At 36.8% G+C, this 13,060-nt stretch overlaps 1 protein-coding gene across 3 annotated transcripts in view; it reads right to left on the reverse strand.

The window, feature by feature from the left end:
• The window catches only part of LOC147335076 (uncharacterized), a 38,288-nt gene that overhangs the window by 10,334 nt on the left and 14,894 nt on the right, over positions 1 to 13,060 (reverse strand). The window contains exons 3-17 of one of the 3 annotated variants that reach the window (XM_086275847.1): positions 11,113 to 11,174; positions 10,364 to 10,627; positions 10,056 to 10,243; positions 9,563 to 9,762; positions 9,185 to 9,319; positions 8,339 to 8,437; positions 8,179 to 8,240; positions 6,659 to 7,319; positions 5,087 to 5,236; positions 4,377 to 4,505; positions 3,697 to 3,735; positions 3,174 to 3,299; positions 2,963 to 3,089; positions 2,038 to 2,208; positions 1,926 to 1,960 (exon numbers count right to left, since the gene is read on the reverse strand). In XM_086275847.1, the coding sequence (XP_086131973.1) occupies positions 1,926 to 1,960; positions 2,038 to 2,208; positions 2,963 to 3,089; positions 3,174 to 3,299; positions 3,697 to 3,735; positions 4,377 to 4,505; positions 5,087 to 5,236; positions 6,659 to 7,319; positions 8,179 to 8,240; positions 8,339 to 8,437; positions 9,185 to 9,319; positions 9,563 to 9,762; positions 10,056 to 10,243; positions 10,364 to 10,627; positions 11,113 to 11,174 (2,448 nt within the window). Of the gene's footprint in view, positions 1 to 1,925; positions 1,961 to 2,037; positions 2,209 to 2,962; positions 3,090 to 3,173; positions 3,303 to 3,696; positions 3,736 to 4,376; positions 4,506 to 5,086; positions 5,237 to 6,658; positions 7,320 to 8,178; positions 8,241 to 8,338; positions 8,438 to 9,184; positions 9,320 to 9,562; positions 9,763 to 10,055; positions 10,244 to 10,363; positions 10,628 to 11,112; positions 11,175 to 13,060 lie in introns of all 3 variants that reach the window. The other 2 variants (XM_086275846.1, XM_086275848.1) reach the window with 2 other exon arrangements.

Genomic DNA, 13,060 nt, shown 5'->3' on the forward strand with positions numbered 1-13,060 from the left:
CACACACACACACACACACACACACACACACACACACAGTAGGTAGAATCATATTTAGGTAAGAGTTCAGATATATTTCGCTTGTAACCGCATTTTGTGCCTGCATAAGTGACACTTTGTTGCAGGACGTGCGTCTGATGTTCCAGATATAAGCAAGAGCAAGATGAGCTACAGGAAACACCTGGCGTGGAGACGGAGACAATGTTCTTTTCAAACTGTGTCAAAAGTCATTGACAGAACGTTTGTGGTTTTAACTTATGCATGTGTTGTATCTGCTTAACGCAAGAGGGGGCGTAATAATTAGGGCTGGGTATCGTCACTGATTTCTAGAATCGATTCAATTCCGATTCACAAGGTCCCGAATCGATTCGATCCACGATTCGATTTAATTCGATTGATTCAATTCAATTCAATTTGAATCTGGGAAATTTTGACAGTCAGAAATATTATAATTCAGATCAGTACATTTACATATTTTTGTATCAAGAAAAAGGAAGCTGACACACGCAAGACTTTATCAAAGGTGTGAGCATCACAGCAGATGCCTTTGTGTCAAAGTACCTGAGGATAAAACACAGAAAAACATGAAGGTGATTTTCCTGGCCTGGGATTTTATAAAAATTTTCTGCAGTACATCAAAAACGAAAGAAAACCATTAATCAACACATGAACATTGCCTCTGGAGTTACAGCGGTTTTATTAGAGACACGGCTAAGCGTTTTGCATAATTTAAAAAAGTTTAAATTTGTTCAGTATTGTACGGCAGAAATTAGGTTTTCTTTTCGGAAGTATATATATTAAAAAAAAAAAAAAACGTCGGCCGACAGCGCTGTAAACAACGGTAGACTTGTGCGTAACAAGCAAGCGAATAATGCAGAAAATAGATTTTTAGACGGGAAACTGTTCTTGAAGTACAGAGAGAGAGGGAGAGAGAGCTGTGCATCGTGATCAAAGCAAAACAGTAAAAGTAAGAGTGAATACATGACGATGTTTATGTGAAGCGTAGTTTGGATCTTCTTTTGCTGCTGGTTCAGTCAATATTGTTTGGAGAGACATCAAACTAACAGCTTTAGAATCGGCGCATAAAGGGCGTGAACACAAAGCGCCGACCCGCCGACAGATCAGAATCAGCGAGCTGTCGGCTTTCAGCCCCGACCGTGAGAAAGGCGACATCTAACTGATTCTGAACCGCGGGTTGTGCTGTGTGTTTAAGTCTATGTGCAGAAGCCCTGTACCTGCTCTCATTTATTGTCTTAGCTGTTTGGTGGTTGTTGAAATTTTGTGAGATTTCACCAGATTCTGGCATTTCGGGCAAAATAAATTTATATTAAAAAATCGATTCAGGATTTTAATGAATCGATTTTACGTTATCCAAGCCAGAATCGATTTTAATCGATAAATCGAATATAAAAACCCATCCCTAGTAATAATACCCTGATGCTATAAAACAACTGCTTGTGTATTGTTAGGAGGAGATCGACGCTGATTGTGTAAGTGTTCATCTCCCCACGTGTGTGTTCATTAAAATCATCGTTTGACCTAACCCTCCTGGACCAGTGTTGTTTTGTATCCCTCCTCAATATTTGAATCCATAACACACTGTATACTTTCCTGTGACTGATTCTACTTAGCAACTGTCTGCAACCTCCAGGAACATTGACCAACCAGTGAGGCAATACACATATTTCCTAGGGACCGATGGATACCAAGGGTTCCCTATCAGTCTTAAAGCCTGTGTGACTGAGGCCTTAGACAGGACAAGCTTCATTAACATCAGGAAGTCAGGAAAGATCAAATTTTTTATGTTGTGTTAATCCATTTAAAAAAAAAAATCAAAAAGAAAAACAAGAGTTTGAGACTTGTTAAAATGTGCACATTTAATATAAAATTAAATCAAAATTGATGATATGAGAAGACAAGCTTACCTCAATGTCATTTAGTCCATTGACAGTCAAAAAATCTAGTAATGAAAAATGAATATAGTCACAGTCACTTATACACTGGATATAAATTATGTGTTTCAACCGTTTCTCTCACCTGGGATGATGAACCAAGGGGAGACGGTAGGGAACACAAAGGGATAAGTGGTCATCGTGACCCAAAATGGTGAAGTGCTGCCCTGTGGAACACCAAAATTTGCTGTTGGGACAACTGCCCCTTCAGTAACATTCTTGGTGTCTGGCAATGCTTTGGATGCCAGTCTGGGTGCTGCACAAGCAAAAATAAAGTGACTGTAAAATTATCTGAAGAATTGCAAAAACATTGGTTCACAATAGCTGTGTTTTAGTTTCCTTTGTGACAATTATGCTGCGATTATTACCATCACTTTATGGCTTTAGTTTGTTGTTGCTGCTGCTAATCAAATGGTTTCTTTTCCCTTAATGCTCATTATATGTAACTTCAAATTCAACTGGCAAGATACCAAAGACCAAACTCCCTCTGTTGCATCTAGAGGGAGATCCAGAGTCAATTTAGGCGACCGCACAAAAAAAAAAAGAAAAAGAAAAAGAAAAAAAAAAAAGAAAAGATAAAATGCCTTTAAGTATATTATATATTAAATATCTCAGAGTTCTGAAGTTAAAGTTATATTTCTGAATTTGAAAAGAAGTCTTGATTAACCCAATTGTTGTTTTTTTCAGCAGCCCTAATTCTCTTTTGAACTTATCAATGTGTGCACATTTATCATTGCTTTTTACTTTCAATTAGGCTTGGGTTAAAATATAACAAATTAATAATTATGAGCATTACGAATGAAAATACTTGCCCAAATGAATCACAAACACAAAATAACTGATAAAAATTTGTAAAACATTATTTTTAACAGTAAGCTAAATTTTTGCTAAACTTTATTTAACCACATGTTACCTATGTTTATTGTACTGTGCTACCTAAATTTGTTACAACTTTTGCAAAGTGCAACTTATGTGTATTTTTCTTATTGTCATAAAAAACAAATACTTACGTTGTGATGTGCTTTCAATTCGTGGTATTTTCAACCTGTACACCGTGTGGCAAAAGCCCCGTCTGAGGAGGCTGTACCAAACTCCGAGTCGATCAGCATCATAAATTGAATTAAATTCGACAAACACCTGGATAACACATAAAAATATTGGAGATAAGATGCACAGAATTCGCCTAAACATGAATGTCTAGGTAAGTGTGTGTGTGTATACCTTGTTGAGCAAAGGCAGATAGTTTTTCACAGAATCAATCTTTTTCAAAGCTTTTCTGAGATCCTTGGCTTCCCTTTGTGAGATGTTCTTGATGTAGATTATTGCTGATCCATCATCAGTCATCTCCTGCTTCGAGAAAAGGTACATTTTCAAACTAACCAGAGACACACATACATCAGTACTACTTCTCTCCAACTAAACACGACTGCTGATGGTTTCCAAAGGTTTTAGCACAAATAAAATATTTTTACGTTCCCATGATATCGTGATAGAAAGATCAAAAGTATTTCATACATTTCAAAAACTTTTAATGACAAATAAATCAAATGCATGCAAATGCATGTAAACATGTATTTATTTATTTATTTGAAAATTAAACAAATTGTATGAAAAACAAAATTTCTGCCACTTCTAAAACTTTTATCCATGGTTTTATAGATTTAATGTGATAAATTGTAAACCACCAGCAGTAATTTTAATTCACATTTAAAAAAAGAGAGTAATTTAATACTATATTACTTACATAAGGCAATTTTTTCATGATAGATTTATAAAATCCAAACTGAAAGAAACAAAGGTAGATGGTGGCAATGGTAAATATCCAGCTAATGTAAAAAAACGAACAAACTTCAGATTCAGTGCATTGAAAATACAATTTTTTTTATTTATTTTGTTTTATTTCACAATTTTAAATTGTGAAATAAAACATATTACTGACATTACTTTCTATACTACTTTCTGATTGTAATATATTAATTGAAATCTATATGGCCTAAACAATGTTTTGTTTTGTTTTTTTTTTATAAATGAGATGGCTGAGCTATTATCCTACGTTATCAAAGCATGACAAAAAATCTTATTCTTAGGTTGATTAGGTGTCTTCTCCTGTTTTTACATTTATATCTTTTTTTAAACCAGATTTTCGGACTCTCAACTTTGCTCAGGCACTACATGAACCCAGACTGAAAAGGTCACACCTAGTTCTACTGATAGACACCATACATTTGTTAATGAAATTTGATTCTGCTCAATGCTTTGAAAAACAGATATAAAATTACTTTCAGTCTAACTTCCTTTAAATAAGAACCATAGAACCAAACCATGGGATGAAGGTCACGGATAATTTATATAAATGCTTTGTTTTAAAATTACATTTTTTAAATGTTGCAATAATAATCAGCAGTATTTTACACTTCTGCTTACTGGATTCATTGGAAGGGCGTAGCTCAAGGGCTTCAAATGAAGTGCAGACTTATTGAGAACAAAGCTGATCTTCTTTGTGGCTCTGATGATGTTTTGCATGTCTTGCACAGTAGGCATGAGCACAAAGGCCTAAAAAGAAAATTTAGAAAACACATTAATTAGTATTCTAATCAGCTACAAGCTCTGATAAAGGAACAAGGAGAGATACAGCCAAAACAAGTGAAAGTAAAAAAGAAAGTTTCCCAAGTCCTATGAAAAACTAAGTAAACCCTTGGTGCTTTTATAGGAATTAAGAGTACAAGTAGCACTCAGGTGCTGCTAAACAAAAGTGTTCGATTAAATCATATCACTAATTGGAAGCATTTCTATAAAGTAAAAGTTTATAAAGATTTTACAGGTAGAAGTAAAGAAAAGAAAAGACGGTATTGCAATGACAGCGCCAATGCCCAGACCTTAATCGGATCTAAATGCTGTGGAGGGACTCTAAGAGAGCTGTGCATAAATGAAATTTCTATGAACAGTATTAAGGTTGTAAATAAGAGTGTGCCAAAATTCTTCCAAAACAATGTGAGAGACTGATAGTCATAGAGAAAGTAACTACTTCAGGTTATTTCTGCTAAATCATAGGGTTTACTTCATATATGAAAGGATTCCTGTGAAAACTTGTCGAATGTCTGTATATGCAGAGCATTAATAAACCTGGTGCCTACCATGCGCATCTGAGGACTAACGTAGATGTTTTCGTCCAAATATTGAAATCCGAATGGGATGAGTAGATTGGCAACCTCCTCTTCTGTGTAGCAGTCAGCATATTCATCATATTTTGGCAGGTAGGTGATTAACAACACTTTATTTGTAAACTGGAAAAAAAGTGATGGTTTGGGTGATTTTAGATTTTTAGATTTAAAAAAGTTGGCATATTAATTTTTTTTTACATTAGTACAAAAATACATAAATCCAGGTCTGTTTAAAAAAAATAATCACTCCCATTTGTAAAAGCTTTACATTACTTGTACACTCTTCATTGTTTACTGTGTTATGTTCTTATGTTGTTTTCCATCTCCGTATTGAGTAAGTAATGAAGGGATATTGTGACGTAATTATATAGACCATAAAGTTGGGGTAGGTGTAATGAGAGTAATGTGTTTGCAGTAATGAGTAGAGGATGGAAACGCTTTTAGGTTTCACGACAGAGGTAACCAGTGCTACAAAAACCATCTGCAAAGATATAATAGTGTCTCAAAGGTCAAAGGAGTGTTACTCCTGGGACCAACTTGGAATTTACCTGCGTAATGTAAGCTACATTGGTACATAAGGTAGATTGTACTGGACAAGACTGTCTATGTCAGTCTGTGAATCTAAATCTATCCCTCTAGAAGACAATGAACCTTTCATAATGCGATTGTTAAGAGGACTATAAAATATTTAAGCATAATACGAATTAAATGACACCTGTTTTCATTTAATTGGAACACAGGTGGATAAATTGACTAAAAAAAAAGCTCAGTATTAACGTTATCTATAGTGCAACTGGCATTAATTACAGTGCTTAAGGATTGATGGTGCTGAAACATCCAGTGGCGTCAGCCTTATTGATGTATGACAATGTAGGGGTAATACATTAGACTCTAGACTTCAGCTTTTGATATTAGCAGATTGCCAGATTTTGGATAGAAAACGCCGAATTGGGTGATTGTTTGCTTTCCAATTTCTTAGGTTTTATTACTACTCTGTTAGTAGTTAGCAAATGTTTGCAAACAAGCTGCTATCTGTCATTCAAACTGCACCAATCTGCTACCTATAGGGAAATTGTAAAGAGGTTTTGAGTCAGCACACTCATTGCAGCTGATTTCACCAGGGACCACTCACAAAGTAGTAGTGGAATAAATTTCCCTTGTGAGCATGTTTTATTTATTTATTTATACTATCTGTGCTCAGTGGTTATATCATATCCAATATAGCGGACAACTCTTAGGCTGTCCAAATGATCTCATTTGAGAAACCTGATAACTCTTCTTTCAGAAGCCCATAATACCATGATAAGTCCCATAATAATAGCCCATAATAAGTTGTAAGGTCTTTAAAAACCTGTTGATAACCTGTATATTACTACACTTCACACTATTTAGGGTATTTTCTTTGAGTGTCATCTAAGAATGACGAGAGTGAATGTGATTGAACCAATGTATTAAAGAACGAGATGCAACTCCTAACATATTTGTAAAATGGGAGCACATGTTTGAAACTTAGTGATGAATGTAAGTGCTTTAGAGAAAACTTACATTTGGTCTTAGTGCTTTCCTAAAACCTGAACAAGCTGAAGTGAACTTTGTGTACATTTCATCCAGCTTCTCCCCAACAGTCAGGGAGGTAACAGTGGAGTCTCCTGTATTTCCAGACTTCAGTGGTTCTGTGTCTGTTGCCTCAACATTGGCTTTGGTGAAATCCTCCTGCTGCATCATCTCATTGGATGTTAAACTTGTTGTTGCACCAACCTTGTCTTTGTCGTCAGATACCACTGCAGATTCTTGGGCTGCCGTAATCGAGCCCGTTTCTGCTTCAGAAGCCACCACTGAGCACCAGCTTAGCTGAGAGATGGTTTCTGTGACTTTGTTTGGTTCAGTAACGTTCGTGTTTGTAAATGTTTCCACCTGGCCTGACTCAGTAGGTGCAACCACAGATTCAATAGCACTGGTTTCACATTCACTGGACTCAACTGTTTTTTCAGAGCCACCATTGTGAGGCAGAACTGAACTTCTGAATGGAAGTTTTGAAGCTGCTTCTTTTGCCTCAACCAACTCCACTCGTCTTATTGCAGGCACATTACTGTTTTTTGCTGTTTTCATTTTTTTTGAAGAAAATGAGACCAACAGAGAGGTAATCCTTCCTGTGGAAGTGGATTCAGTGGTTTGAGGTGCAATAATACCAAACTTGGAAGATTCACTGTGAAGGAAACATGTAAATGGAAAAAAAATGAGACAAAAATAGAGAAATACAAGGAAATGTTTTGAATGATATGGTCAACTCTGTCAGACAGTCCTTCCTTTGTAAGGCTTTATATCCAAACATATGATTTGCGATCAAACATTTCTGGGAATCAGCAAATAAAATAAAGTATACCTGATTTAAATTTGTTTGTTAGGTGTGTATGGACTGCTGATTTCAGATTACTAAGTGGAAGTCCCATTCAGTCCACTTGCTTTTGTGTCTGCTTCACTACTCCGGTGTTTTAAAAAGTAACAATTAAAACCTAAATTTAACTTTGGGGAAGTGTATGAAGTTGCAAGGAGCCACATCTAAAAGTCAGAGTTAACAGTAAAGAAATCCCCAACTATTGGATGGCCCCCCAATGAAAAAAACACAACAGTGGGACGGAAGAACTTCCTTTTAACAAGAAGAAACCTTCAACAGATCCAGGCTCAGTGAAGGGCAGCCATCTGGTGCTGTTAGGGCTGAGGTATGATTTGTAATTTTTAAAGACTGATAACTTTTTGATGGCACCTTCTTATACCTGCAGAGTTTATGCTAAACAAACTGTGATCTAAGTTAATAATACTGATTCCTTCCTGTGATTAAAATAAACTTTAAGCACTTTTGGACTAAATATTGATTGTAATAAGGTACAAGTTAAAAAGGAGGTACAGCAACTACAGCAAATTCTAATTATATTGAATCAAACAAATTAATTTTTTCCCCTCTCACAGAGGACACAAAATGCCACTGGTATAGATGAATATTTATAATTATTGGGGGGGGGGGGGGGGGGGGGGGGGGGGGGAAGTACATGTGAGGCATGTCTTACTGCTGAGGGCGCTTCTTTTGCTCTGTTGTACAAGTTAGAAGAGGTCTCTTAGAAACAGCATCCTTTTAAAAAAAAAAGAAGATTTATTTTGGATTACTCTGATTACTGATTGTGCATACTCTCAAATTAAAGACAAATAAAGATAGAAGAGGTTAAATACCTTTCCTTTCACAACAGCGACTTGCACTCCTTTCACACTGAGTTTCTTCATTTTTCTCAATTTTTCAGCATCTTCCTCCTTCTCAAAACACGCGACTGCCTATATATAAACATCCAAGATGATTGCTTACTACAATTATGAACATCAGCTCACAACGTATTCACTAACAAATTCCTAAATTTAAAAGGTCTTTGGAAATCTGCTTTCTTTAGTTAGAATTAGGCATTGTTACGTTTATTCACTTTCTTTCTTAAGTCTCAAGCCTTTAAAAGCCACATCCAGTGAGTTACTGAACTGCTGTTTTAGCCCTGCAACAGTAACTTGCACATGTTGATCCAGAGCAGGAAACGATATTCCAACACAGAAAATTTAACCCTTTATTGATTACCTGTAGAAGTAACTTTACGTTGAATATCAATAACGTTTTGTTTGACACATTCTGAAACAGATTCAACAACTTCAAGATGGCTCTTAAATTCTGATTGGGATTTATACATGCAAGTCATTAACCAGCTTCATTAAGAATACTGACTGCTCAGCACGACACTCTAGACCAAACAGCAGTTCCTTGTTAATGACGTCAGTGCAAAGATGTTTAGGATAAAGATTTTATGCCAAGTAGCAAAACAAAAGCAAAGTAGAAGGGCACTCCATCATCTCCAATATCAGTATAAAAGCAAATTTATCATTTAGTGGGTTTCTTCCTCTTTCCATGCTCCGCCACTTCCCACGTAATTAAACTTTGATACCTATCACATACTTTGTTATTGCTAATGTGGAAAGATGAAATGATACACTTTTACAGCAAAAAGACATACACACTCTTTTTACTCTAACTGTGCATACCTGCAGTTTGGCCCTCAACAATAGAACTGACTTGGTTTTTCCAAAAAACCCCACAGCAGCAACCACATCATTGTATGAAATTGAATCATAAACCCCTTCCAGCCTCACCATGGTTGGAGGTAAAGGTTTATCACACTATGAAAACAAAACAAAACAGAAAAAAGACAAAGTTACACCAAATATAGATGTGATCATGACAGGATGAATCCAGCTGTTTTTTAAATATATTATTTGTTGTAGATGAACACATCGGTGTCCAGCCTTTACAAAATCAGCAGCAACTCCTGACACATTGTTACTGATCAAGGCATTGAGCAGTGACTCACATAAACAAAATTACCATATGTTAACTGCCTGTAACCAAACAAACACACCAACCTTAGGTTTTGCAGAGAAAATTGCCCATCTCTTCTGGAAGATGGGTTTAGCTTCGGGGGTCTTGGAAGTCAATTCCCTTCTTGCTGGACGGCAGGATGACAATGAAGGGGCAGCAGTTGATAATGGCTCATCCAGTAAGACAGGAGCCAAATTTTTCACCACCATCTCCAAGTCAGGCTGTTCGGGCAAAGACTGAACATCTGCAGGGACAACGATGGCAGAAAAAACAGCCTTTCACTGTACACTACCAATATGATTAAATACAGAGCTACAAAAGCACTTTATTGAAAACAACACAAGTTATTTATTGTTATTAAGTCAATTTTAAAGAAAACACAAAAAAAAAAATATCTGGTTGAGGCTGGTTTCCTCTATCTTTTACAGTATAAACTAGTAATATATTTGTGTTTAGCAAGTGTAAATTAACCACAGAATAACCAACTTGTGCACTTGGTTAACTTATAAAATACAAAATGTTTGCAATTTATCAGACCTGGAGTGTCCTGTAGCTTCATTGTACTTTTCAATTTCTTTGGTTGAGGGGATGACCTCTCCATTGATGGCTGTCTTTTAAGGCCTCTGCTAAGTTTCTCATCTCTTCTTCTCGGGTCAGACCATTGCTCATGGCTCCTCAGGTCTGACTGATGACGGTAGGAGTTGGGGTTTTTATAACGTGGTGAGCTGGAAGGACAAATCAAATTCAAAATTTCTAAAAATGACAAAACGGCTGAAAGCGATATTAGCAATATTTCTGACATGTAAAAATGCTGATATTAATGTTTGTCTCCAACTAGTGAGTACCTGTGAGTATGTCTGGAGCTGTGTGGGGATCGTGATCCACTCTTGATTTTCTCTCTTCTACCCTCAGAGCTGTGGTGGTGTTTGTGAGGGCTACGTGAATGAGAAGAATAGCTACTAGGGCTAGCCCTTCTTCCATTTGAGCCATGCCTTTGGCGTGGGCTGTGTGAGCGAGAGCGAGAACTCTCATGTCTGGTTTTCTGATGACAATGCTGGGAAGTTTCAGCAGATGTGGAGGGCATGGGATTGTTTTCTGTGCCTACATCACTAAAGGATATTAATAAAGAAATGAACGGGTAAACAAATAAAAAGGAAATGCTGCAAAGCTTCTGTGATTGGTTTTTGCCTGATGACAAATATTGTTACCTTGACAATGGTACAACACTACCATCCCACTCTGGGTACCAGTGGGATGAAAATAAAATTTAGAAAAGCTATTTCAAACAGCAACGATTAAAAACCAAAAGCAACTACAGGAGGTATCCTAAAGAATGGTTTCTGAAAGAACTGATTAACCCTTAAAGATTATCAACAATGTTTTTGGGTGGCTCATATTCTGTCAAATAAACTGCTTTAGAGGACCTAAGGTATGGAACATATAGCACACCCTAGAAGTAGTAAAATAAAATTACATCAGGAGGTTTCTGTCGAGTCTACCCCACAAGGTCTGGAAAAACTGTGATTCTCACTAATCAATCAAAAAAAAGGACAAAGATCTTTGAAATTTGTAGTTAAAAGGAAGACAGACTGACTGTATCTGGAGGAGTTTGCAGTTTTCAGTATGAATGCTGGTATTCTGGTGTAAGATCCAATCCTAAGACACAGAAAACAAGAAGAAATGTAGTGTTATCAGTTTTAATGCCGCCAGCCTTCAGTTCAGTTACCATCTTAAAACACAAATAAACACAACTGTGGCCTCAAGTCCCTTACGGCTCAGTCATACTAAAATGCAGTAGTAAAAATAGCAGGGGAGAAAAAAACCCCCACTGCTGGCCATCCAGTGATTGCACCGATTTTAATTTTGTTTTTTTGGTCCAAGTAGTTGGTTTCCCCCATAGGTTGAGTGTGCAATATCCTAAACCTCTGTGTGGCCATCTTTAGTCACAATGTAATTACACAGGTTGCCCAATGGAAGGTAACCAGTTTACAAACAACTACAGTCTATTATGGATTGACTGACCCATGATCGCAAATTGCCTGTGACTCATTTCTTTGCAATAAGGTTGGGAAACTGTTCTAGTTATAGTCCTACATAAAAGCTGTTGCCTATATGACTTGGAGTTAGGGCTGGGCTATATCACACTGTTCACGGTAATACCGGTGTAATGTTGGGCAAAGATAAGAAGATGAAATATCGCGATAGAAAAGGGGTGTCAAACTCAAATACAGTGTGGGCCAAAATTCAACACTGGAACAAAGTCGCGGGCTAACGTTAATATTTATTGAAATATATTTATTCCTCTAGATATAAGAATGAATCTTTTCTTATGGACTCAAACACGTTTTGCTGAAAAACTGAATATGGAACAAGCAAAGCTTAATACTAAACAATATATATATTAGCTGTATAATACCAGTAGGCCAGCTCTAATAGTAATTTGGTATGGCTTCGTGGGCCAAATGTAATTAGGCTGCGGGCCAGAGTTTGACACCTATGCGATAGAATATGGGTAAAACGCGCATGTGCAATGCCTTTGTTTACATACGCACATGGCGGCGATGCAGAATGAAAAGAGCGAAAGCGTGCCGGCGACGGAGAATGAGGGCGAAAGCGGATCGTTGAATGAAACAGATGAACCAGAATAGGTTTGTAAAAATGCTGCAACTTCAGTGGTGTGGAACTGGTTTGGCTTTCAACCATTAGATACACAACAAAGCACTATTTTTGGTAGAGCATGCTAGCGGGCCGTCGTTATTACCGTGTTTATTGGGAAATACAGCACACTTAAAATCAATCCTTTGATTTTTCTGAAAATCGACAGTGCCCCTTATAATCCTGTGTGCCTTATGTATGAATTCTGGTTGTGTTTACTGACCTCGAAACAATTTTATGTACACGGTGCTCGAAAATCTGTCAGATGTTTCAGTATGACTTTGCTAAGCTACGAAGCCGCACCGCTTGATGGATTGTCGGAGCATTACGGCTATCGTAGGCAGGAGCCTCGCGGAGTGATACGTACTGTGCTTCAACATAATATTACAGTATTGTGTGTGTATAACTTTTTAAGTTTTGTGGATATTATACATGGTTATGCTGAGGATATGTCGGCCAATTTCCACTGGAAATGCCTTTTGGTTAAACTGTCAGCAAGGAATTTGCATTTGCACTGTAATTTTTTTTAATATAACTTTAATGCACTTAAAAAAGCTGCTTGTGTAAGTGAAAATACATTGATGTTTTCTCTTTTTTTTGCACTAATAAAGTTGTGGGGTTGTAAAGTATTTTGTCTAGTGTCAATTATATCGTCAGTTATATCGTTATCGCAAATTTTCAAATGTATATCGTGATAAATATTTTTGGTCATATCGCCCTGCTCTACTTGGAGTTACATTGCCACCCTGCAGCAACTAAATCTGTTTGTGGAGGAAACTTCTGTTTCAGAATTATGAGGTTCTGGCTGAACTCTTAATGTAAATTCAGGTTTATGTACATTTCAGTTTATATAGACAGCAACAGATAAGCATTTTTCTATCATTTAT

This window comes from Aulonocara sp. 'chitande type north' Nkhata Bay, linkage group LG3 (assembly GCF_057382095.1).
Source record: "Aulonocara sp. 'chitande type north' Nkhata Bay isolate Kocher_YH1m ecotype deep benthic linkage group LG3, A_spYH_male_GT1.1, whole genome shotgun sequence".
In the NCBI taxonomy this organism is placed as follows: Eukaryota; Metazoa; Chordata; class Actinopteri; order Cichliformes; family Cichlidae; genus Aulonocara; species Aulonocara sp. 'chitande type north' Nkhata Bay.